This window comes from Arabidopsis lyrata, assembly GCF_000004255.2.
Source record: "Arabidopsis lyrata subsp. lyrata unplaced genomic scaffold ARALYscaffold_7, whole genome shotgun sequence".
Lineage (NCBI taxonomy): Eukaryota > Viridiplantae > Streptophyta > Magnoliopsida > Brassicales > Brassicaceae > Arabidopsis > Arabidopsis lyrata.
The window spans coordinates 1334959-1361997 of NW_003302549.1; the positions used below are offsets into that span (position 1 = coordinate 1334959).

The window sequence follows — 27039 nt, forward strand, 5'->3', positions numbered from 1 at the left end:
TGAATTCAAAAGCTCCTTCCCGCAAGCGTTTGCGGTTGCGGGCGGTAGCGGTTGGCAAAATTTTTTTTTTTAAAATTCAAATCCTATATATATTAAAAAAATACATAAATAACAAATAAATTATAAAAATTTATCAAACCCTATATATATTAACGTTAATTCTCAAAACCCTAATTTTTTCTATTTACCAAAATCATGGTGTCAATCTAAACTCAAAAATGATAAAATACAAATTAAGTATTGTAATAAAATTATTAATCCAGAAGATCTAAGAATTCAAAACATCTATTTTTTTGGTTTGTCATATTTTTTTTTTCTGTAATTTGTTATATTACTTGATGCTGGTTTTTTTATGAACCAAATGCACGAAGTAATAAGCACTTAACTATGATATATATTATTTTAAATAATAATTTAGTAATTTTAAATATTTTATTATTATTAATTATATATAAATTGTTTTGTATTTTATCATAATAATATAAATATTTAGTGTTTTTATATATTATATAATTATAAATTATATTTCTTTTGATCATTTTTGATTTAACCGTTGTCGCATCCACTGGTTAACCAGTCATAAAACTCCCGCAAACGCACCAATTTTCAACCTCTTAACCAGTCGTTCAAAATGCATCATAACGCTTGTAACCGCAACCGCCCGCTTCCGCAAACTCCCGCAGACGCAACCGCACCCGCTGCGTTTAAACCAGTCAGGCCCTAAGTCTCCTTTGTATGTTATTGACTAAAAAACGTTATATATAGGCGTTAATAATCGAAAAAGATATATTGGGGTTACCATCTTCTAGACGTTGATAATATATATTTGTATCATATATTGTAAGAGAATGCAAATATTGAATATCAACTACAGAAACAAGAATTCTTTAACTAAAAACAAGAATATCATCTTCACGTATACAGAAAATCAAATGCGCATAATAATATGACATGTGATTCACATAGTGAAGAGGAAGAATCTGACGGTGACAGACAGAGAATCTGAAAGTGAAGAAGAAGAATCGAATCTGAAGGTGAAGGTGACAGAAAAATCGTGTCTCTCTGAGAAGAATCGAAAATTTGGGCGTTTAGGGTTTTTAGTAGTGAAGAGAAACGACGTCGTTTTTGTCACAATGCATTAAAAAAAAAACCATGGATACCCATTATCCGATAGGGTAAACCAATATAAAATACTATTTAATCGGGTACCCAACCCATTTTAAACCCACGTTTTTAAGATAAAAAGCAGATCTCTGGACTTATTATTTGACGTGAGTTTCGGGTACCCAACGGGCTAAAGCTCAGAATTAACATCTCTACATGTAAAAGAATTATGTGATGGAGAACTTGAAAAAATAGTTCACATACTGGAGGGAGATTGAGTTTTTTTTTTTTGACAGCTCATTGACTTTTGAGTGTTTTTTTATAACATGCACTTAAAGAATTCCATTCGTGTCACACCCATGTCTTTTTATATTCATCAACATTATAAACGTAATTCAATGAATAAAATACGAATTTTAGAATATTTCTATAATATTTGATTTATTATTTTAAAATTTTATTTGATTATTAAAAACTCACATGATAAATGTATTCTAATGTAGTAAAAACCTATAAATTTAGGGGCTGATTTAGTAACACGTATAATGGCGGAATTACATTTTTAATGCGATTATGTACAAAGTTTACCAATCAAAAAAATCTGCATAATAACATTAAAGAACGTCAGGATTTATAGTTGTTTATTTGCATAATAAATTTTTGTTATTTTACATATATAAAATATTAGCAATTGTAAAAGAAAGAAAATAATTGTTTACAATGAAATTTTTTGAATATCATTTTCGAATAATATAGAAAACTTTTATAACTTTTTAATAATTCTATATTTTTATCATCAATTGTTACTTCAAATATATTTAAATTTATTAAAAACATCATTTTGTGTACTATAAAAATATATTACTAATATAATATTGTATTATGACAATTTGTAAAATATATCTGATCAATATATTTTCAAAGTAATTTTATTATGTGGTTTTTTATTCTGCAAATTTTTATTTTACAAGTTATACTATATGTTGTGATTATACAATGGTACCAATGGGAAGTTTAATGTCGATAGCTAATGTGTATGTGTCACATATATCTTTTTTTTTTTTTTTCATCAAACATCATTTTTATTAAGATATCAGAAAGAGACTCTCCGCTAGGGTGAACCAATCAGGAACCGACGAACTTACATGGGAAAAAAGACTGTTTCGTGCCCGAGTATTTTTGGCTAAACAGTCTGCTCGAGTATTAGAACTACGAGGAAGAAATCTAATATTAAAAGATGGCAAAAAACAAACGAGAGACCGGAAAGAGGTCATTTTTGCTGCAAAAGTTGGTCATACATCTTGGTTGTCGAGAAGAGAAATCATGTCAGAGCAATCGGATGTGAATGCACCAGTGGTAATGTCTAGCGAGATCATACATTCCATTGCTCAAAGAAAAGAATCAATTTCCGCGTGGAGCGATGAGAGACAAGTGTTTAGGATTTATTGAGCAAAGCCACATGATCAAAGATACTCCTTTCCTGACTACCCTAAAAAAAATTAATGGCAAATGGACTATCGTCTAGTAATCAACAAAATATGTACAGTCCCAAGAAATAAGGCATTATTAATAGATTAATTCAAATAATTTTTTCATTAAAAACAAAAATGTACAGATTTTTTATGGAAATTGGCAAGTTGTTCTAGATCTCTTAACAAGATGGCAATCGGAGGATCTGTTTTCTTACATATCGGTCGGTGTGCAGAAGCAGTGCCGATCTTGATTCTTGAATATAGGGGGCTTTTGTCGGGTTTTTATATAGATTTTCAAACCTGAGACCAAATTTAAAATTTCAGAAAATATTGATCTAATTTTGCAATAATTGTTTTCTGGGGGCCTTATTTTCTAGATGATGGGCTCAACAATTTTGGAGGGTCTCAGGCCTTCTATCCAAAACAAAAAAAAAAGAACAGTTTATCGATTTTATGTATATCATGATTATATGTAGGTCTGGACAAAAAAATTCGGATCCGAAATCCAGACCGATATCCAGACCAAAAAAACCGGTTTGGAGCGAGTATAGATTTGAGGAAATTATTTTATTGGGTATAATTTTTGTAAACCCGTAGGTATCGGATCGGTCTGGGACTCCGTGTATTACCCGTTATCTAAACAGAGTATCCAAATACCTGAACATATATTTAAATATCCAAAATATTAATTATATTTAATTTTAATATAATTTAGTTATCTAGAATTACAATTATAAATATAAATATGTCAATTAACTTTAGATCTAAATATCCAAAACAACCAAACTATTCAAAAATTATTTGTTATGTTTGTCAAAATTTAGTAAAATGTATTCAAATATAACTAAACTTATTAAAGTTTAACAAATTTTTAAGCTTTTTTTTGGGTATCCGATATTTTACGTACAAAACCCGATATTTTACATACAAAAACCGAACGGCTGCCCATATTTTTCGGATATTTATACGGTCAAAAAGTTTTTACCCAGACCGATCCGAACCCGACCCGAACCAAAATCGAATATTTAGAATTACTCTATTGGATAGTAAACTCAATACTCATTAAACCAGAATCCGAATAAGTTCTACCCAAATTAAAACGGATTACCCATATGTCCAGGACTAATTATATGTTTAAGATTACTCATCTTGTTACTGTACAAATTAAACCTTAATAATTTTGATTTGGAAGTAAGTGACTCTGACATGAAAAATTGATCTAAAACCTCCTTTATCATCCCGCTAGAAACCATTAAATATTATATAGGCAAAACATAGAATTCCATTTGTTCGAATTACACACATATCCTTCGTTACACAAACGCAACAAAATCTCACGTCTCTTGGTATCGTTAGCTTAACCGGTAAAAATTCTAGGCAAACAACTTTAGAGATCGACGGTTCAAGTAACGTTTGGAACGAAACTAATATTACATAATATGGTTTCGGGTCTGGAAGGATTACGTTCTTTGGCCAGGAACCTTCTTGTATTAAAAAAAAAAACAAAAAAAGTACAAAGATATTTTAAAAAAAGCTAACCTTTCAAATGGGCCTGAAGCTTATTCATTATGGGCCGAGATTGACACAAAGCCCATAAAGGCACTTTCTTACGCATCGCCATACCCGGAGTCTCCCTCATATCGACTGCTTCGCCGTTGACTTTTTCCCAGTCAAAGCATTGAATCAACGAGCCTAACGCCAACGTCACGATCTTCTGCCCTAATCCGGCGCCGGGACACGATCTCCGTCCATTCCCAAACGGCATCAGCTTATGAACGTCTTCTCCTCCTCCTTCTCCGTCGTTAAACCTCTCTGGTTTAAACTTCTCTGGTTCGTTCCAGAGCTCTGGATTCCTATGTATAGCCCAGGCATTAACCATCACCATCGTTCCACGTGGCACGTCGTATCCTCCAACTTTAATATCCTCCGACGGTGATCTTGGTACTAGAAGCGGCGCCGCCGGGTATAACCGGAATGTTTCCAACACTATGTTTTGAAGGTAAGGCAAGTTTGCGATGTCTGGTTCGTCGATCAAACGTTCTTGTCCGATTTTCTCGTCAATCTCTAGTTTCGCTTTTTCCAAAGACTCTGGATGATTTAGCAAACTCGACATCGCCCACTCCAGCGTCACGGCAGAAGTATCTGTTCCGGCGATCATCATGCCCTTTCATGCATGCATAATTATCTTATTTATTAAGCCAGAACCGTATCAATGTGAAACTATACCAAAAACAAAATCGATTTTAAAGTCAAAACTGTATTAAAAAAAAAATTATCGATTTTAAAAAACAATGTGAGATTGGAATTGTTTCTACTTATTACTATTTACCAGGAATAATCAGAATTGTTTCTACTTTCTAGGAATAAATGATTGTCCGTAACTGTAGACAGACGCATGGGTCCCAAATTCCTCTGAAATAATTTTTCAAGACCAACAATACCGGTGTTGACTATTCCGTATGGTCTATGGATACCAATTCGGTACAACAACTGATCTCAAATCAAATCGTCTATGCCCGAAATGGAATAAAGTAATATAGACCTATTCGATTTTAAATTTTATAGCTGTACCCAACTACCATTAAAATAACTCGATATAGATTTTGGAAATCGTTTAAATTAATTAATTAAGATAATTTTTGTGAAAATTTCAAATCCAAATTATAAAAACTCTTAAAACCAAACTGGTTTCTATATTTGTGAACCACAAGGTCTGAAAACCAAAAAAAAAAAAAAAAAACCGACTGAAACCTAACAAATTGAACAACAACAAAAAAATATGAGCAAGCCTAGATTATATACTATTAACACAAATTTGCATAAACTCATATTTCTTACCAGCATTAGGCCTTTGATAGTGACGTCAGTGTAATACTCTGGTTCATGTTGTTGGAGAGAGAGCAAATGATTAACCATAGTGTTACCGTCTTTATCTCTCCTACACTCTTCAAGCAAACGCTGCAAGATCTCGTCCATGGATTCCGCAAGAGCTTTCACTTTCTTCTCAAAGCTCCCTCCGAACATCTTCATGAAGGGTAAGTAATCTCCGGGATGCCTCGCGCCGCTACAGTCGTTGATATCGGCGACCAGTTTCTTGAAAACATTCGCCTCTTCTTCGTTATGGACTTCGTCGCCGTAGTATCTCTTCCCTGTAACCATCCTCACGATGTTGTTGAACGTTAGATCGGACAAGAGCGGCTCGAGCTCGATCTCTTTGTTGACGTCACGTGAAAGTCTCGTGAGCATGCGGCGGATTTCGTCTTTGCGGATGTGGAGGAAGTTTGTGAGACGGTTCGAGGAGAGGATTTCCAGGGAGCAAATGCGGCGGAGGTTACGCCAGTGGTCCCCATAAGGCGCGGTTCCAACAGTTGTGTAGTTGTAAGCAACATATTTAGCGGTTAGGAAACAAGGCCGGTTTGATAAAATGATGTCGTTTTGGCCTGTGAAGCATTGTGTTGCGAGTGAGGAGGAGGAGATTACGACGGCACGGCGGGAGCCAAATTGGAGGGAGAAGATTGGGCCGTGTATTTTGGAAAGGCGGTGGAAGTGACGGTGGACCGGCGGTTTTAGGAGGTGGTGGTGGCCGAGAATTGGGAGAGAATAAGGTGGAGAGGGAGGGAGGTTGAAACGCTGCGATTTGGAGGTGAAGAATAATTTGTAAGCCAAAAGAAATAGAGCTAAAGGGAGAACAATCACATAGTAAAACATATTTGACCTTTCTTTTTTCTCTAAGGAGTTTTGGTTGTGGCCTTATGGCCTCGAGGAAACTATATATAGACCTTGAATGGAAACAGTCGTGCATGGTGTGAAACGGTTTTAATATATATATACGTGTTCATTAAAATTTATAATATTGAAGTTTATACTCTTTTTTTCCTTTCACCCTTTTATTTATTGCGAGTGTTAGAAGATATTTTCCATAGGATACTTTTGCGTTTACTCGAAATAAGTATTAAATCAAATAGACAACGTGACAACTTTGAATTAGCGAAGATAAGCTGGGTTAAGAAAGATAGGACCACAAATTGTTGGTAAACCTTTTATAAGATTAAAAGACATTTATAACAACAACAAAAAAAAAAGACACAAGAAAAGCAAAAAGAAGTTTGTCTTGATCGCGTATGGAGCTCATGCCAAAAATGTGAAAAGGTTTTCAGTCTTATTTCACTCTGTATAGGACAGCTGATATTTATACAATCAATTAATATCCTAACTGATATATTAAAATAATCTACTCATGTATAATACAATATAGCCCATCGTCCAGTAGTTATTGTTCACGTTGCGATTGCACATGTACGAACATCCTGTATTTTTTTTTTAATGTTTTTTCCTTCTTTGAGCCAAAAGCCATTATGCACGTAAATTCACGTTGATATAAATGCTTAAAAATTGCCACTAGTAGTAGTTTTAGACTTTAGTAGAGGTGGTCAATTACTTTAATCTTATTAGTCTTTTTTTAATTCACCGTTTTTGTCATCTCAGTTTAATTTACTCTTTCTTCTGGTCAATTAGTTTAATTCAATGTTTTCCAATCGTTTATCCAGCATAACTTATAAAGTTTTAGCTTCGTTTCCAAAAGAAATTTAATTTAAGTCACAAGAGTTTGGTTAAGTTACATTCTATTAAAAATTTAAGGTGTTGTTAAGTCAAATGGAGACATTGCAAAAGAAAAAAAGAGAGGATTTTTTAGTTTTATCAAAAAAAAAAAGTACAAATATTTTAAATAAAAAAATCAATATTGTAAATAAGCTAAAAATATCAATACAAATTTTCCTAAAAATAATACGACTTAGACTCACCCTATTGTTTTAGGTCATTTTTAATGTTCTTTTTTGTATATAATTTCTTATAAAAATACTCATAATATTTTGCTATCTATATTAACATTTCAAAACAAAACAAAATCATTCAACATGTTCAAAGTGTAAAAATAATTTAGTTAGTGTGGTTTCCCTGATATGCCATACCAAGAAAATTTTGATTCCTCTTGTGGGGCCTTGTTTTGTTCACATTATCACATATGCTAAACTAAGCATCTGTGCGTTGTTTTTCTTTGTGCTCTTCTTATTCTGGTTCAAATTCGTTAACGATAACTTTTGATGTTATCTTTTGGGCATATGTGTTGATCCGTATAGTTTGATAAGATTTTTGACTAATTATTTACATCCTAAGAACTATTCATTTCGAGAAAATCATTTTTTTTTTTGTTATGTAAGTAAAACAAACTAAAAACATTTTAAACATGTGTATGTCTAACGATTTTTTCTAATCCAGAATATATTAACAGAAACAATAATAAAGGAAATTAACCAGATATATATATATATATATATATATATATATAGTTTAATCATTACATTTACAGTAGGTATGTCATTATTTGGATTCAGCTTTATTTTTACAAGTAGAGAGTTTTAAAATTGGAACACTAGTGTGTATTTTCAATGCTTAATATAGTTTTAAAAACCATTTATATTTACCTTGATTTTAATATTCAGTTGGTGAAGAATGTTGATTTGGAAAAATATCGTCTACACGTTAAAAATATGCCAATATGTTGAATATAGTAATTATAGAAGAATATTGACTAACAAAACTTTAGTACAACCAATAGAGAATTTTGTAAACTGTTCTTTCCTTTGTAGGTTATTTCCTTCATCTGAAAGCTCCTGTTGTAACTCTAAGAGCATGATTATCAATGAGCTCTTAATAATGGTTTTTAGAAATATTTAAGTAATAAATTTGTAAAAGTGATAGTTAAGAGATTGTATTTTTGGGTTAAGATTTTTTGTGTGTTTAATGGTAGGCTCTTAACATATGGTTCTTAGAAAAAAAAATATTAATATAAAAATAAAATTTATAATTATAGAAAATTTAATAATTGTTGCAAATTAAAAAAATTAAAACATACATGAGATACAATTTATAACATAAATAACATATAACACAATTGTTTTAAACTTGCTTTTTGGAATATTTTATCCATACATGCTCGACCAAATCCTTATTTAATTGTTGATGCATACCTCGATTACGAATTCAAGTATTAGTTGTCATCATATCGACGAGATTTGAAGGCATTTATGTAGAATAAGTGAAATTCACCCGTGATTTCTTTGTAGTTTGTGATCACACATATTTTTCATTTTTATCTTGTGAATTATTTAGATTCGGAACCCATGCTTTCTAAATATAATACAACTGACATTTGACGATTGAAGTTCAACATCTAAATTGAGCAACAAAGTCTGAATTAAAAATGAATTACGACCAAAGTTCGCTGTGCTCGTTAGATAACGTATTGGGAACCCACTTTGGTTTCTTTAACCGTATTGGGACGTCTCTGTGCAAGTGTTCTCTTAGTGCTCTCGAGGACACCAAAGAAGATTGAACCTCCAATACCTATCCACAACACTCTTGGCCCAATACCCTATAAGTCAAATCTCGTGTAAGAACTCTACTCTTAAACCTGCTCAGTTTACAATTGACTTTCTATAGGATTCTACTCGAAACTTTGAAGTTGTGCGTGTGTGTGTACCTTTAAGAGAGCAGGAACTCCTTCCTCCCTTACAATTGTTTGAACACAGTCAACGATTCTTTGATATTGTTTGGCTGATCCCTGAAAAATGTCAAAGAAGGGCAATAAGATGATTGGATTTTGGAGATACAAAAGGAGACTTCTAAAGTGTGAGGATACTATTATTCCCTGAACCATTAATCTTGTCTTAATAACATCAAGCGGAGTGGTGACTGCTCCGGTCAGAGCATCTGCATAAACAACGACGATATCAAAGCACCGCTCATTAACTAATAGAAGCCATGTTTAGACAAGCTTCGAGCTTTACATTACAAAGGTTTAAGTTTACACACATACATAAAAGAATTAATTTATAGATCGTTTGCTCCTTTTACAAAGGTTTAAGCACCGCTCTCTTGAAGTTTCCTCTTTGCAAACTCAAACTTTGCGTCTGCATCAAGACCTTTAAATTTCTGCAAGGGACAAGAACATAAACACTATCAATTTTGTGTCCAAGAATAGGATAAAAAAAACAAGATCTTTGTGTAGCTAAGAGTTACGAAGATCTGAAACAAACATCCCCGAGAAAATCCGAACAACTTCGCTCATAATGGATGATTAGAATTGTAGAACTCTTCTTGCACCGTAGGCCAACCAATAACCATGTATATCTCTCACTCTCATCAGCCATCTAACCTTCCATTGAGAGAACATTTCAAGATTTAGGCTTTTTCTATGCAAATAAATATAAACAATGCAAGATTTAAACTCCACTAGGTGTGACTATGCCAAGATCACCACAAGGCGTAGCCACAAAAACATCATGACTAAATAAGCAAGACAAGCGATCGAACCTTTCACTTCCCATCGGGAAAATGCAAGAAATTAAGATAGAAGACAATTCAAAATTTGAATCACAACAACAACAACAAAAGGGTCAAAAGAAATCTTCACACTTGCAGATATATAAAACTGATAGAGAGAAAGAAAAAGATTTACTTTAAGAGACGGAGCTAATTGAATGAAATCACCAATGATAAAATCTACACGATTAGCAACTCCATAAACCATAGCATTGTTCATAGCCAATTCAACTTTCACCGGATCAATGTCAATAGCAACAACAGAAGAACATCTATAAAAAAAAAGATTGCACTTCTTGATTTAGAAAACATGTCACACACCCATTAAGATCACACTTCTTGATTTTGAGAGAGAGGAAAGAAAAAGGTTTACACTTTAGCAAATTGAATAGGGTAACCACCAACGCCTGAGAAGCAATCAATGACCACGGAAGAACGACGGCCGGTGTTCACTCATATCGGAGATTCCTCCGATTCATCGTCAATTTCCCGGAATCGTCGATTTCCCGAAATCGTCGAAGGATTCTCTGTTTCGCGTTTGAGAGAGAGAGGGGGAGAAAGAAAGAAACGACACGTGGACGCCTCTTAGTCTTAATTTTAGCTCTTAACTAAGAACGTTTCTTAGTATTATACATGCTTTCTCATTTATTTTTGCTCTAAGATTTAGTTAAGAATTCTTTAAGAAACCACCGTTAAGCTCCTCTATTAAAAAAAAAAAAAAAAAAAAAAAAAAAAAACTACTGTAGTACAAGTGTCATATTGAAAAAAGTTCTCTAGGCTATAGGCAATTAGCCATAAGTCTGCCATATTTTCCTACGTTTAAATTTCAACTGTATACACATAATTTTTTCGGACTAATCAAACTTGATTTTCGATTTAGTGATTCATTGGAGGACTAGATTGTGGAAAACTTCTTATCAAACTACATGTTCATCTTAAGGACCAACATTACAGGTTTTCGGCGATTGGACTATTTGAAAATTTGGACCACAGAAATGTCCATTTTCCTATACACACGATTTAAAAGCTATTATAAGTAAGATTGGTGCAGATGAAAAAAAAAAAAAAAAAAAAAAAAAAAAAGTAAGATTGGTGCAGTTAAGAATATAGTACCAAGAAACAAAATTCATTTATTATTTGTTGTTTTATCCATTAAGCTATTTATCAATACCGATGTTGGGCTTCAACATAAAATGGGCCGGTCTATCTATTAAACTATTTACCAATACCGATATTGGGCTTCAACTTGGAATGGGCCGGTTGGTTGACCGGAGTAGTCGAGTAGACTTAAATCCTCCAAATACGTACTATACTAACATTTTGGGTTTAGTGGAATTTCAGCAAATTCACGTGACATCACCGTAATATGTTTTAGTTTCCAAATTTTAAGATGAAAGTAGTATTAGGGCACATTGATTAACATTTCTTGTTGTTGTTGTTGTTTTTTTTTTTTTTAATTAGGGCACATAGTAATAATTAAATGCTGATTTGGATTTTGGACCAAAACTAGTTATTATTAGCTGGAAAGGAAAAAACATTAGTACGTACTTCAATTTTTATTGTACGCTTCACAAACCCTAAACACAACAGCATAATAAGAATTTAACAGGGAGTCTTAGAATCAGAAACAGAGCTTTATATTCTAAAACCGCACAACATCGGTTTGATATATCTTTCTTAAAGTTCTATCTAACGTCGTCGTTCTGGTGACCAGTGCGGCAATGAAGGGCTGAAATGAGCAGACACAACTCTAGAGTCAAGCAGTTCCATGATCGGTGTGAAGCTCACGCACCTCGGGACCTTATACTGATTAATCGATGCGCCTCTTGAGATGGCATAGTCCATAAGCTCCTCAAACGTACCGTTTTGCACTAAACGTATCTCCAATGGACCGATCGATTTATCAGCGACCCGGCTTTGTCTATAAACCGAGTTTAGGGATTCCTCCATCTCCAAACAGCACTTAGCCATGACTTCTTCGCTAGGAAGAGCATTGCTTTGGTCTCTACCAAGTAGCTCCCAGTAGATTACGTAATGACCCGGTATAGTCTTCGTTTCTGCGTAGCTCGTGTACTCGATCACACGTGTTCCTTGCTCTGCAAACAACCGCGATGCATTCTCCACTGCCTTTTGTAGCTCAGCCTCGTCGGTTTTATCGGATTCGATGCTTAACAAAACATTCTTTCTTCGTATGAATTTGAACTGTGGAGCGGAATTATGGAACCCCGTGACACGGAGAATGTCGCCAACTCTGTAACGGTAGAGCCCCGCGTAGGTTGTGATCACGAGTTCATACTCTTTTCCGACCTCAACATCAGCTAGCTCTACAAGTGAGGTTTCGTCTAATGATGCTTCTGTTGCTCCATCTCCATCGTGATTATGTGGGAGAAATTCGAAGTAGGCCATGTTGGGCATGATTGTGTAAGAAACCTCTGAGGGTTTACACATCGGCTTTAGGTTAATCCCGAAGTAACTTTCTGACGAAGCATACATTGTGCAAGCCATCGGTAATCCGCCGCTATAGTACTCCAACGTCGGGATATACTGAGCCATCGCACCAGTAACAATCACATCAAGGTACTTCGTGTTAGGCCATATCTTTGTGATTATCCCTTCCCAATTCTCTTGCGAACAAACACCAATCAAAAACTCAGCAAGTTCTTGATCAGGTTTGATCAAAATCTTTGACATGCGGTTTTTAATCGTAGGATCGAAGATTCTAGAACTTAGGGTTCCCGTTGAGATATCTCGAGCAAGTTCCTTCCAATTGTTCTGGAGAAAGCTTATGGCACGGAGGAGACCTGAAGCAAACACGGCGCCTAGTCGGAGAACTTCATGGCGCATTAATAGACCACATAGCATTTGAGCATACATGCTTTGAGAAGAGTCGGAGCAGAGGATGGCTTCGTTAGGACTAGTGTAGACGTTGTACGGATCGTACGGTCGCCGCCTGAAGTGGTCGCTTTTGTAGTAACTCGTGAGAACTGGACGAGCCGGTAACCCACCTGACGTCTTAGACTCCGACTTCACAAATAAGAAGTATAAGCCTTTGCCTTTGTCTAATCCCGGCACGTACCTGTATAGTAGTTAAACATTTTTTTGGTTAATTTAATAAATCTTTACAAAAATAGATATAATAAATGTTTATAGTATATATACTAACAGATTCATCACAGGCATGAGAAGACTGTATAAAAGCTGACGTCGGTCTAAGTCTTCTTCAATTGTCGGCATTAATTTCCTCTCACCAGCAGATGTTCCAGAGCTGCAGATAATTATACAAAATTATTCCATAAGTATTAAAAAAAAAAAAAATCGCCAAGTATTTTTAAATTTTACATTATCAAAATCACATCATTGATTTGTTTATAACAACGATATTAATCATTGGTAAAGTTGACTTAATTAATATACCTTGTGAGAAACTCGGTGATGGGGTGAGAAGACAAGATCGGAGAACGATCACCGTTGGATATACGTTGAATCTCTGGCTTTAAATCTTCGTACGTAACCACCGGAACTTTGTTCTTGAACGTATTCCGATCAATGGCCCCATTGATATCGAACCGTTTCAGATATTCGGTGTTCGAGTTACGACTTAGTATCTCTCCAAGAACCTTTTCTTGAACCGAGTCAGGATTCCGAGTCATCTCCTCAATGAACTTGAGAGCCTTCACATCTTTCTCAGAGGTCGTCGGTGAAACCATCCGAGATTGAAGAGGCGAATCAACGGCCATGTTTGTTTTTTTCTAAAAGCAAAAGTGTTTAATATTAGCAAATGTTTTACTCGTTTGATGAGTATAATTCGGCCAAGAGAAGCCTGTATTTATAGAAGGAAGAAGTTCCACGTCAGCGATGTCCACGTGGACGAGAGTACTTTAGGTTAGATATTTTGACTTGATCTTTGTTTGTCACAGGGTTGTAGCCGAGACGGGGGACAAAAGGTACAGTCGACAAATAAGCTAATGTCAGTTTATGGAGACATAAGAGACCCACATGTCTCCGCCACGTAATAGTTTTACCGATGTTTTGGTTTTTGTCTTATTGGTTTCATAGACGTCGTTCTGGACTTACGTGGCTTGTAACTCTTTCTTTCTTTGGTCGTCGATAATGACGGTCAAATATACTAATAAGCTTTGCTTATAACACTAATAACGGAGTGACTTTTAATTAATTGTGATTTTAAGATTTTTTTTACTGCATATAATATGTAGCTTAGGGGATCATGTTGTTGGTTTTGGAGGCAAGTTGATAATCTTATGACGTAAAGTAATTTTTTAATTTATGTTATTTAGTGCGAATATTACTATTTCTCAATTATAACGAAGAAAGTTAAATATCAAATCGTCTAACCATCACGCTGATTATAATTATGATTAATTGTAATTTTTTTCTCCTCATTGGTTTCAACTATGAAGTTTAAGTTGACTGTCGGATACAAGCCTACTTAATACACTCTTAATTAGTTCCGTTCACATTCATCCGCTCTCCTTTTAGTTTTTCCTTATAGCATATATATATACATATAATATCATCGTACTTAATGTTAAAGTTGTTTAATGTGCGCTCTAGTTACCAATAATATACATATACAACCTCCTAGGACGGATGAGAATCCGGAATTGCAAATCCTATGAAAAGATGTTCAAATTCACGTGTATGCTTGAGATAAAATTTAAATTAATTACATTGGACCAAAAATTAACAGTCCCAATATTAGACTGATAGGTTTTTTCGTGGCAGGCTGGCAACGAAGGATTATTCATGTAGTTTGATTGGTCTTCTTAAAATTTGAAGGAGTATTGTGCGGTAAAAATAGAATATAATAATTATTTTTAAATGATAAGAACTTAAGCAACTTTTGTCTTACTATAACTTTTTTTTTGTTTTACTAGTGTAATTCATCGATAACAGCCAAAACACAATTTAAAAGAATGACTTAACCAGAGTTTATAAATATCAGTACCCTAAAACACAATTTCATTTGGGTTCATGATCGTCGCTTGTGCTGTACCCTCCCCAACTTGCTCCATTTAATTCATTTGGGTTTGGCTTTTATATTTCATGACAATTCGTTATTTCTTAAAACAACGGTGATTATAGAGCACTTATGTGACCAATCTCCATATAATATGGTTTTTGACTTTAATCTTCTACTTCCATCCGCCCAAGTTTTTTTTTTTTTTTTTTTTGGAAATTGATCATCATGTCACTAACATTTGCTGTTCCCTTTCTTTTGTGTTTGCAATTCACCAAAATTTTATTCTTTTTTTCCCCCATTTTTTTGGTAATTAAACCATATTTTCAAACTAAGAAAAAGAAATTACCAAGGACTAAAGTTTAATCATTCGGGTTTAAAATTGTATGCCACAGTGCAGATTGAACTAGGTTTCTACATTTTTGATATGATTACTATAATTTGTTTTTTGGATAATAATGAGTTGTCAAAACTGAAATAGACTAATACTGAAATTATAGACATACAACACTAGTTTTCACTATAATATATAGTCTACTTGTTTACCACAATAGGATTCTGGAATTATAAGACACGAATGCATCAACTGTATATACATTTACGTTTAAACACCAAGAACATTTATAAACAGTATGCATATATGATATAATATAAATTCGGTCATGGCGTTGGGTCGCTCGACATGTGGGCCTAGAATAAATAGTACTAAGACTAAAACCATCAGCAGTGGCAAATGTGTTTGTGTGGATGTAAGTATTTTTTTAGTATATAATTTAAAGCAAAAGAGAAAAGAGAAAGAAAGAGAGAGATAGAGAGAAAAAGTGTTACACCCGAGTGTAAACTTACATCCGAGTGTGAAGAGAGAGAGACAATTTTTTGGTTTTTTTAATACTTACACGGTTACACCCCAAGACTTACACCCACTTGCTGGTTCTACTGTCCATGCTCTAACGATAATAGGGTGATTTGAAAGCCGAATGGACCAATAATTATAAATAACTTAAATACTTAATGAAATGAAAAGAAGAGCGATAGTCACTATTTTGGAAGAGACTAATTAATCGCACGGATCATGCATTATCTTTGATTAGACATTTCGGAAACAATTGTTTTTCTAGAGAACAAATTGTTCATTAGAATAGTCACTTCAACTATCTCACCTATTGACCTATATATATAATATATAAATAGTATATATTAAACTATTCGAATGGTGACTTTTATAATAATTATTATCATTATGTTTTTAGAAGGCTGATTATTTATCCACAACATGATATTATTGTCCCCTATAAATTAACACTCAATTAATTAGTATGTAACTTCCTTTTACCTTGAATTGAAATTATTGAATCTCACATGATTTAAACTAATATATTGGTATAAGAAGAAAAAAAAGGTATGTATATATGAAAGAATAATATTTTAAATATTCATATAAACATTAAAACATAGGATGTTTATATATATATATATACATAGTCGGCGGTATTCCGTAGATACGTACACGTTAATTTGTTGTCAATAGCCCATATTTAAAGTCAATATTACACAGTACGTACTCAAGTTGACTATGGTTAACACTTATCATCAGACCCTTGAATTAGGTAGGCAATAGTACTAAATAGTAAATAGTAAATACTGATAAATGATAATATTCCACGATGCCATTTTTAAATCCTAAAATTAGTTTGTTAAATTTGACAATCAAAATTTAGAACTCGCACATTTAATTCAAACTAGCCATTTACTGGACGACATAGTTGAATGAGTGATAATGTCATGATCATTGGATCAATTTTGTCGATAGTTCGGTAAACCAACAAACTTTATAGAAAAGAATTCAAGCAGCTGAAACAAAAAAATGATTAGTCTTATTACGACTATTACCATACTAATACATTTTTTTTTTTACATACGTTAATGATTAGTTTACATTTTTGCCTGAGATTTCCTTGATTATTAAAATATAGATATAGTAAACGTGTATAGTTTTATACAAAATAATGAAATTTGACCAATTCAACTTCTTTTCAAAATGAAAAAGAACACGATTATATGTTAAAGAGAGAGATATAGATCAGATCCAAAGAAGGCATGGCGTAACATATATTGCTGACGATATATATATGGTTTTTCATTGCTGACGATTTTGAGAAGATAACTTTGGATAATATAGACTTGGGACCTTTCTTGGCATCAACCATTCCGCAATAATTTCGACAACTTTAAGTTTTTCTGTACGTATTATATGTACGACAATTTGGTTTGTTCAATTCAACTTTATCAACACACAAACAAAATATACCGCATGCGAGGTTGAAGGATGTGAAATTCACCGGTTATTTACAATATTATAACAAGCAAGTCTTTCACGAGTTTACGTAATGCATAGGGGAAATATAGAAAGCAACAATTATGTTAAAATAGAGAAATAAAGATTGAATCTGAGGATATTATTACATGCAATTGAGAGTGTTTCAAATTAAACACGACTCTACACATAATTTAGTTACATTCCATAATCATAGCTTTAAAAAAGTGATAATCCAGAAAAATAATTGGTGCATTGTGAGAAGATAATTAATAGGCACATGCATGTACGTCGGCATAATTGGTCCTATTCGGTCAATCTATAGATGTGTATATTCTTTACTGCATGCATGTGAGCAGATCCTTGTTTAAAGAAGTAGACACACTTTACGTTAATATTATTGAATTAAGATCCTAGAGTATATATCTTTGATCAAGAGCTTGTGATTATAAGAACACCTTTTCTTATTACTTTTAAAACTAACTCAAAACAAAAGTACACAAATCTCTCAATCTCTAAACTCTCTCATATGACATACCACATCTTTGGTAGCTCATATTTATACACACAAAACATAAGACCTAAACATTAAACCGACTTTGTTTAAAACCGACTTTGAGAGCTTTAGATAATATCTAGTTTTTAGATAACTCCTAAAAACCTTTTATCTTTTATCTCAAGTTAACTACTAACTCTAGTTAACTTCTTTGATCATAAGCTTCTTAACTCAAGCTTACTTCAACAATCACCCCCTTAAGCTTGAGAACTTCTTGTGATACGTCTTGAACTCCTACGAGATCCCTCATTTCTTTAAACTTGATTCTTCCTAAGGCTTTAGTCAAGATGTCAGCCTTTTGTATATCCCCTGGAACATGTTCCACTCCAACTTGTTCATTTGCAATACACTCTCTAATGAAGTGATATCTCTTATGGATGTGTTTACTTCGTCCATGAAACACAGGATTTTTTGTGAGTGCTATGGCTGATTTGTTGTCTATTAGGATCAACACCTTCTCGCACGTTTCCTCAATAATTTCCCCTAGAAGTTCCTGAAGCCAAATGGCTTGTTTTGCAGCCTCTGTTGCAGCCATGAATTCTGCCTCACAAGATGATAAAGCCACTATTTCTTGCTTTTGAGAGCACCAAGTAATTGGACAGTCATTTAAGTAAAAGATATGGCCTGTTGTGCTTCTTCCATCATCTTCATCAACATTATGACTGCTATCACTAAAACCAATCAGTTCTGTTCTGTCTTTTCGACCAAATGACAAACCATACGACTTTGTTCCCTGCAAATACCTAAGTACTTGTTTTAACGCTGATCCATGAGATTCTTTAGGGTCATGCATATATCTGCTTAGAACTCCTACACTATAGGAGAGATCAGGTCTTGTATGTAGTAGATATCTCAAACATCCAATATTTCTTCTAAATTCCTTTTCATCTATACTTTTCTCTTCTTGAGCCTTACTTAGCTTCAAATTTGCAGTCATTGGTATATGCACAGCATTGCATTCCTCCATTTTGGTTTCAGCTAGTATTTTGGATGCATACCTTTCTTGTCTTAACATGATTCCTGATTCATGTTGTACTACTTCAATACCAAGATAGTATGTGAGCTTTCCTAAGTCACTCATCTCGAATTTTTCAGACATTCTTCTTTTAAAATCAAGGATCATACCTAGGCTAGAGCCTGTTACCAGAAGGTCATCTACATAGACAGCTACGAACAGAAGTTGTTTATCCTCTTCCTTTCGATACAAAGATGGTTCTTTAGAGCACTTAACGAATTTTAACTCCATAAGTATCTGATTGAGCTTGTTATTCCATGCTCTAGGGGCTTGCTTAAGTCCATACAAAGCTTTGTTTAATTTGTATACTTTGTCTTCATCTCCTTCAATCACAAATCCTTCTGGTTGTTTTACATACACAGTCTCTTTTAGTTCACCATGCAAAAACGCCGTTTTTACATCAAGATGATGCACTTCCCATCCATGTGATGCAGCCAAAGCAATGATGAACCGTATTGTTTCAATGCGAGCTACAGGTGCAAAAACCTCATCGTAGTCTACTCCATGTTTCTGAATATATCCTTTAGCCACTAATCTTGCCTTGTATTTGTTGATACTACCATTAGCATTGCGTTTTATTTTGAATACCCATTTGAGGCCGATGGGTTTAGTTCCAGCAGGTGGAGAGACTAGATCCCATGTCTTGTTTTTTTCTATTAAAGTGATTTCTTCTTGACATGCATCTCTCCATTCTTTCAACTCCTTTGCTTCATCGTAATCCCAAGGTTCTTCATTTAGGCTTAGTAGCAATCTTTCTGTTTCAATTTCTGCTAACAGGATGTAGTCTTGTAAATAGCTAGGCTGCTTAGTTTCTCTTCCTGATCTTCTTAATATTGGTGTTGCTGATTCTTGAGCTATGCTAGGCTCAGTTTCGGGTACATTCTCTGAGTTTTCTTCACTAGACTCTTCATCACTGTTCTGGTTTTCATTTTCCTCTGTTTCCTCTGTTTCTTCTATGTTATTTTCATTATTTCTGATGCCTTTATTTCCAAACTCTTCCAGAGTGAGAGTGAAGGTTCCTGAATCTTTATCATTTTCTCCAAGGTTATTCCATTTCCATCCTTTAGACTCATCAAAGTCAACATCTCTACTGACTACTATTTTCCGTTTTGTTGGATCAAGTAGCCTATAGGCTTTAGAACCTGGTTCTGTTCCTAAATGTACCAATGTTCTAGACCTATCATCCAGTTTCTTTAGGTGTGGAGACTCTACTCTTGCATAGGCAGTACATCCAAATACTCTTAGATGTTGAACATTAGGCTTCTTTCCCTTGTATGCCTTATATGGAGTCTTATCAGTCAAGGTTCTTGTAGCTACTCTATTAATCAAATATGTAGCATGTCTTACTGCTTCTCCCCACAGGTAGTTAGGTATGTTCATATGTTTCAAGATACTTCTTGTCATTTCCATGAGCGTTCTGTTTCTTCTCTCTACTACTCCGTTTTGTTGAGGAGAGTAAGGAGCTGTCAAATGTCTTTTGATACCAGACTTTTCGCAAAATTTTTGAAATTCTTGAGACATGAACTCACCTCCTCTGTCTGTTCTCAGTGTTTTAATGTGTAGCCCGGTTTCTTCCTCAACAGTAGCCTTGAAACTCTTGAATTTGTTAAAGCTCTCGCTTTTCTCTTTTAGTAAGAAAGACCACATATATCTTGAGTGATCATCAATTAAAACGAAAACATACCTATTATGTGCTGCTGTAGGTGGTGTTATTGGTCCACATAAGTCTCCATGAACGAGCTCTAAGACATTAGTGGCACGATATGTTGTTGCCTGTGGAAATGTCTTCCTAGTTTGTTTCCCAAGGTAACAAGAAGCACACATTTCTTTTTCAATCTGTATATTAGGCATACCTAGCACTAGCTCTTTTTTTATCATATTTTTCATGTTTTCAAAGTTAACATGACCTAATCTTGCATGCCATGTAGTAGAATCTCCAGTTTTCATAATCTGTAGACATTTATGATTCTCTGCTTCCATTATTACTTTGTAGAGACGATTCTTTGCTCTGATTGCTTTTACTAGAAGCTGACCATCTTTATCATATAGCATCAGATATTTTTCTTTCATCCTAACATCACATCCTGACTCGGTTGCTTGGCCAAGACTGATGATGTTGCTTTTTAGATCAGGGATAAAGTAAACATCAGCTAGTACTTTTCGATCTCCATTCTTAGTTACAAATAATATTGATCCTTTGCCTTTAATATCAATCTTTGAGTCATCTCCAAATCTGACTTTTCCAGTAACAGTCTCATCAAGTTTTGCAAAATAGCTTCTATTTCCTGTCATGTGATTACTTGCACCATTGTCTAGGTACCAAATCTTATCATCTTCTGCAGTTTTCTTGAAATCACTTGGCTTAAAATTCTTCTCATTGAGATATACAACTTCATGCATCATTAGTTCTGCAATTTGAGTTTCTTCTTCCTCATTCTCTTGTGTTTCCTGAAGTTTTAGTAATCTTTCTGGACAATTTGAAGCAAAGTGACCATTCTTGTCACATCGGTAACACACAACTTTTGACCTGTCTCTGTATCCTGTTTGATTTCCAAATCGTCCTCTTCCTCTTCCTCTATTAGTAAACTTTCCACCTTGTCCTCTGCCTCTATTTGCATACGAACTTTCTTGGTATGATTGTGAATCATTATTGGCGTACATAAGTTTGCTTTGATCATCATTCTGTTCTTCTTCATCACAGATTCTTTCTTCATAAGTCTTTAGCCTTCCAACAATATCTTCAAAAGGTAGAGTATTTAGATCAAGTACTTGTTCTAAGGCAGCTATGATGTGTATAAATCTTTTCCTAGGTACGCTATTCAAGAATTTCTTCACAAGTTTCTTCTCTTCAATGTTATTTCCTAGGGCTGCGGACTTTGTGGATAGTTCTGATAATCTTCCTGCGAAATCATCGATCTTTTCGCTTTCTTTCAAACTCTGCCATAAGAGTTTGTAATCTAGCCTCTTTTACCCTATCAGCTCCAACATGTCTTGTTTTTATAGCATCCCAGACTTTCTTGGCTGTGTCAAGTTTTCCAACTTGTAGGGTGAGACTTTCTGATATGGATTGGAGCAGGAGGCCTCGCGCCATGATGTTCGTGGTCTTCGTCATCAGATCCGGGTTCGATAGCATCCCAGACCTTGTGTACGCTAAGGACTATTTGCATCCTAATAGACCAAACCGTGTAGTTTGTTGTTGTGAGCATCGGGCATTTGATGCTTGAGGAAACACTTTCCTTAGGGTTTACGGCAACAATCTCAGCCATGTTTGCAGCTGCAAACAGAGCACTTTCTTTGATATATGTTTAGGGTTTCTGAATTCAATAAACGCTCTGATACCAATTATTGAATTAAAATCCTAGAGTATATATCTATGATCAAGGACTTGTGTTTATAAGAACACCTTTTCTTATTACTTTTGAAACTAACTCAAAACAAAAGTACACAAATCTCTCAATCTCTAAACTCTCTCATATGACATACCACATCTTTGGTAGTTCATATTTATACACACAAAACATAAAACCTAATCGTTAAACCGACTTGTTTAAACCGACTTAGAGAGCTTTAGATAATATCTAGTTTTTAGATAACTCCTAAAAACCTTTTATCTTTTATCTCAAGTTAACTACTAACTCTAGTTAACTTCTTTGATCATAAGCTTCTTAACTCAAGCTTACTTCAACAGATATGTCACTATTATTTTCACAATTGTAGGATTTTAAAAAAAAAATAATTTGAATTTCTTTAAAATCATAATGATCGAGCTTTCAATAAAAGTAATTAAAGAGCGGACATACAATGCATTTTAAAAAGGTAAAAGCATGAGGTTTTTCTTCTTTTTTTTTAGAAACAATTGTACATATGTTTCGATCAAAGATATCGTAAAGACAAAAGCATAAGTTTATGGGCAAACACTGTCGTTGTTTTTTCTTTACAATTGTCCTGTCATTTCTGTTTTTCCTCTCTCATTTCTTTCTTACATTTTTGGCTCATTTTTCTGTATAAGAAGAAAAAAATAATGCGTTTTCTACTTTTTTTCCAGGGACACAAGAAGATAATATAACTTCAGAGTTGATACTTATCCATCAGCCAGTAATCAAAATGTCTTATTTATCCCATACATATTTTTATTATACAATAAGAAAATTTTGTAGGATAGACTGGGGAGGGCAATGTTAAATAAAATTCTTTACTTTAGAATTATGTTCTTAATTATTGAAACCGCAAGCATGCAGTTCTCACGATCAGAGGTTTCAGAGCTAATGTATTTTGAAATATAACTGGTATTAACAAATCATACATTAATAAATTTATCTATAATAAATCAACCAATGACATCGGTTTATCAAAGCCGTTGAAATAATGGCCAGTTAAAACAATGATAATTCAACCCGTTAACTTCAAAATGTTTGAATAAACTTATATGTGCGCTTGCTTATTCTGACCATAAAACAAGGAAAAGAAAAAAACTTATCTGCTAAGACTTCATATATATGAATCGAAAGATTCTAACCTATAATCAGGAAGTTTTACTCGTATACGAAACCCCCTCCAATATATTATTGGTTGCGTAAATTAACAAACCGATCTGTCTGTTTAATAACGCAGAGTAGAATTGCAACCCTTTCTTTTTTTAAAACGAGGGGACAGATCAATATCAGTCCGTGACATATCAATTTTTATTCGAAACGCCGCTCAGAAAAGTATATTATGATAAGTGGCTAATTTTACATGCGTAGTTTATATATGTAGCTAGGTAATAGTGTCGTCAATAGAATCTTTCTCATTCAAAAAAAAAAAAAATTGTATATATAAAATTAAAAACAATTGTAGACGTTTCGAGGTCAGATGGCTTGTAAAAGATAAACTTAAATATGTTAAATTCATAGGATTTTTTTAATACGTATACGTTTATACCCAAAAAAGAATGGACCGAGTATGGTATAGTATTACGACAAATAACGCCGTAGCCCGTAGCAATCCAACTACCGAACACTTTCTCTTCGGTCGCTTTCGTTTTCGCGACACGTCCACTTCCAGTGTTCGATTTTTTTTTTTTTTCAGTGTAGACAATTCTAAAATAAAATTTGTTATAGTCTTGGTCGTTGCCTTTTACACTCGTGTTATAAATATAAATGGAGGGTTACCGACGTACCGTGGAGTATTAGATAGTATTAGATTCCAACATTAAAACTTGAACCGGAAACGTATATATAGTTCAAATTTTCTTTAGAATTTACTTCTATCTAGATTTTTTTTTTACTCCTATCTAGATTTTTTCTCACGTAATTTCTAGAAATAAAAAGAAATTTAAAACAGAAGTTGACGGGAACGTCACATGACTAAGGTCGGAACAGAACGTAGCTTTAGTTCTGTAGACACAATTAATATGTTTCTTCTTCTTACACCTTTTGTCTCTTTCCCTTTTTTTTTTTTTTTTTTTCACTTCCCTCTAGGTTTTGTCTCTCTTGTTTTATTTGTAAATTACAAATGTAAAAATTTGATCTTCTTGACTATTATACTTTAGTTGTATGAACATGCATATATTGTAAAATTTCTTTGATCTCTTTGTCTCAGCCAAATCCTTCTTTGATCTTTTTGCCCCAACCAAAATCTTTTAATCCCTTTAGTTTACTATATGCTCTATATGCAGTGCCGGCTCTCCCCATGTGCGGGGAGTGCTCATGCACATGGTCCAAATTTTTTTTGTCTTTTTTTTCAGCTAAATTTATTAAAATTAGGATCCAAATTTTTTTATATATATATATATATACATAAGAAATTATGGCCAATTGATTTTTTCAGCTCAGAGTTCTTAAATTTTTTGAGCCGGCCTTGTGTATATGTAATGTTAAGTAGTAGGCTTCGTTTTTTCTTTCCACGATTTGTGTAGGCTTGTGAATTTTTTAAAATATAATCAATAAGTATAGGCTGGGCCCGTAGTTTATCAAAAACTAATGGGCCTGAATTTCTTTCAAAGCAAACATTAATTAATCTATTTTATTCAAAGAAATATCAATCGTCGAAGATGGCTTCGTCACCACTTATCGCAACGTCACTACCGCAGAATCAGTTAACCACCGCCAGCGCCACCGCAACCGCCAGCGCCACCGCAACCGCCAGCGCCACCGCAACCGCCAGCTTCCGCAATCCGCCGCCTGAGAAACTTGCAGTTTTTATCGACAATTCGCATTCAGTGGATGAAGTGCTCCAAATCCACGCAGCTATTCTCCGTCATAATCTCCTCATCCACCCTCGTTACCCAGTTCTTAACCTCAAGCTCCACCGTGCATACGCTTCCCACGGCAAAATTCGCCACTCGCTGGCCTTATTTCACCAGACGATCGATCCAGACTTGTTCCTCTTCACCGCCGCGATCAACACTGCCTCCATTAACGGCCTCAAAGATCAAGCTTTCCTGCTTTATGTTCAATTGCTTTCTTCTCAAATCAACCCCAATGAGTTTACTTTCTCGTCGATTTTGAAATCTTGCTCAACTAAGTCCGGAAAATTGATCCATACCCATGTTCTTAAATTCGGATTGGGGCTTGATCCGTATGTGGCAACTGGTCTCGTCGACATTTATGCGAAAGGAGGAGATGTGGTATCTGCCCAGAAGGTGTTCGATAGAATGCCTGAGAGAAGTCTCGTTTCTTCTACAGCTATGATCACTTGCTATGCAAAGCAGGGGAACGTTGAGGCTGCGAGAGCTTTGTTCGATAGAATGTGTGAGAGAGACATTGTTTCTTGGAACGTGATGATTGATGGATACTCTCAACATGGGTTCCCTAGTGACGCTCTGATGCTTTTTCAGAAACTTTTGGCGGATGGTAAACCGAAACCTGATGAAATAACCGTTGTAGCTGCTCTTTCAGCTTGTTCGCAGATTGGAGCGCTTGAAACTGGGCGATGGATCCATGTTTTTGTCAATAGCAGTCGCATTAGGCTCAATGTTAAAGTGTGTACGGCTCTGATTGATATGTATAGCAAATGTGGGAGCTTGGAAGAGGCAGTTTTAGTGTTTAACGATACTCCTAGGAAGGATATCGTTGCGTGGAATGCGATGATTACTGGTTACGCAATGCACGGTTATAGCCAAGACGCGTTGAGATTGTTTGATGAGATGCAGGGGATCACAGGGTTGCAACCAACGGATATAACTTTCATAGGAACACTTCAGGCTTGTGCTCATGCTGGTTTGGTAAACGAAGGGATACAAATCTTTGAGTCAATGGGGCAAGAGTATGGGATTAAACCCAAGATCGAGCATTATGGATGCTTAGTTAGTCTGCTCGGTCGTGCTGGCCAGTTAAAACGGGCTTACGAAATCATAAAAAACATGAACATGGAGGCTGATTCTGTCTTATGGAGTTCTGTTCTCGGAAGCTGTAAACTTCATGGAGAATTTATGTTAGGCAAGGAAATTGCAGAGTATCTTATTGGACAAAACATCTCAAACTCAGGAATTTATGTTCTTCTTTCGAACATATATGCATTGGTGGGTGATTATGAAGGTGTTGCAAAAGTGAGGAACTTGATGAAGGAGAAAGGAATAGTGAAGGAGCCCGGTATAAGCACAATAGAAATCGATAACAAAGTTCATGAATTCCGAGCTGGAGATAGAGAACACTTGAAAAGCAAAGAAATTTACACAATGCTAAGAAAGATGAGCGAGCGGATCAAGTCTCACGGTTATGTTCCAAATACAAACACAGTCTTGCATGATCTTGAAGAGACAGAGAAAGAGCGATCTCTACAAGTTCACAGCGAGAGACTCGCGATTGCATACGGTCTAATCAGTACCAAACCGGGAAGTCCCTTGAAAATATTCAAGAACCTACGAGTGTGTTCGGATTGTCATACGGTGACAAAACTGATATCGAAAATCACAGGACGGAAAATCGTCATGAGAGATCGGAATAGGTTCCATCATTTCTCAGATGGCTCTTGCTCTTGTGACGATTTCTGGTAAAAACCTAACACTACACATTGTTATTCTGTACATTAAAAGAAGATCCTAGTGAACAAATATACTTGGATTATCTAATCAAGAATGTCTATCATGGTAATTCTGTCGAACACTTGGAGGGCATTATTTGTGATGTTGGATACAAGACTTGACTTTTATAACCAGGAAGATAGAATCAAAGTCGAAGTTTTTCCTCGTTATTGACAATTTGCTATTTCTAGAACATTGGACAAATCTACTGGTCA

General features: G+C 34.7%; 3 protein-coding genes and 2 long non-coding RNA genes across 9 annotated transcripts; 1 reads left to right on the forward strand and 4 right to left on the reverse strand.

Annotated features, from left to right (window-relative positions):
• Positions 1–3849: 3849 nt before the first annotated feature.
• Positions 3850–6387, reverse strand: LOC9303023 (cytochrome P450 81F3). Its single transcript, XM_002868945.2, has 2 exons — positions 5415–6387; positions 3850–4740 (listed from the first exon to the last, which is right to left on the reverse strand). Exons 1-2 carry the CDS (start codon positions 6282–6284, stop codon positions 4111–4113), a joined length of 1500 nt encoding a protein of 499 aa, XP_002868991.1. The 5' UTR covers positions 6285–6387; the 3' UTR covers positions 3850–4110.
• A 2375-nt stretch (positions 6388–8762) lies between these two features.
• LOC9305063 lies at positions 8763–9204 on the reverse strand. Its single transcript, XR_002330588.1, has 2 exons — positions 9118–9204; positions 8763–9009 (listed from the first exon to the last, which is right to left on the reverse strand). It is a non-coding gene; the product is annotated as an uncharacterized LOC9305063 (long non-coding RNA).
• A 76-nt stretch (positions 9205–9280) lies between these two features.
• On the reverse strand, positions 9281–10566 carry LOC110226647. 4 transcript variants are annotated; one of them, XR_002330591.1, is made up of 5 exons: positions 10333–10566; positions 10096–10231; positions 9657–9787; positions 9454–9569; positions 9281–9347 (listed from the first exon to the last, which is right to left on the reverse strand). It is a non-coding gene; the product is annotated as an uncharacterized LOC110226647 (long non-coding RNA). The 4 variants fall into 4 exon arrangements; XR_002330592.1 differs by having other exon boundaries at positions 9674–9792; XR_002330589.1 differs by having other exon boundaries at positions 9657–9792.
• A 930-nt stretch (positions 10567–11496) lies between these two features.
• On the reverse strand, positions 11497–13793 carry LOC9305064 (indole-3-acetic acid-amido synthetase GH3.2). Its single transcript, XM_002868947.2, has 3 exons — positions 13374–13793; positions 13123–13224; positions 11497–13035 (listed from the first exon to the last, which is right to left on the reverse strand). The coding sequence occupies exons 1-3, from the start codon at positions 13694–13696 to the stop codon at positions 11649–11651; spliced, it is 1812 nt and encodes a 603-aa protein (XP_002868993.1). The 5' UTR covers positions 13697–13793; the 3' UTR covers positions 11497–11648.
• A 10867-nt stretch (positions 13794–24660) lies between these two features.
• Positions 24661–26954, forward strand: LOC9305065 (pentatricopeptide repeat-containing protein ELI1, chloroplastic). 2 transcript variants are annotated; one of them, XM_021017508.1, is made up of 2 exons: positions 24662–24902; positions 24951–26954. In XM_021017508.1, the coding sequence occupies exons 1-2, from the start codon at positions 24854–24856 to the stop codon at positions 26795–26797; spliced, it is 1896 nt and encodes a 631-aa protein (XP_020873167.1). In that variant the 5' UTR covers positions 24662–24853; the 3' UTR covers positions 26798–26954. The 2 variants fall into 2 exon arrangements, with proteins under 2 accessions (XP_020873166.1, XP_020873167.1); XM_021017507.1 differs by having other exon boundaries at positions 24661–26954.
• The last annotated feature ends 85 nt before the right edge of the window (positions 26955–27039 follow it).

Coding starts and splice junctions, on each gene's coding strand:
- LOC9303023 (XM_002868945.2), bottom strand. CDS start 6,284: ATGTTTTACTATGTGATTGTTCTCCCTTTAGCTCTATTTCTTTTGGCT. Junction 4,741..5,414: donor CTATCAAAGGCCTAATGCTG/GTAAGAAATATG, acceptor CATGCATGAAAG/GGCATGATGATCGCCGGAAC.
- LOC9305064 (XM_002868947.2), bottom strand. CDS start 13,696: ATGGCCGTTGATTCGCCTCTTCAATCTCGGATGGTTTCACCGACGACC. Junction 13,225..13,373: donor ATCACCGAGTTTCTCACAAG/GTATATTAATTA, acceptor AATTATCTGCAG/CTCTGGAACATCTGCTGGTG. Junction 13,036..13,122: donor CTCATGCCTGTGATGAATCT/GTTAGTATATAT, acceptor ACTACTATACAG/GTACGTGCCGGGATTAGACA.
- LOC9305065 (XM_021017507.1), top strand. CDS start 24,854: ATGGCTTCGTCACCACTTATCGCAACGTCACTACCGCAGAATCAGTTA.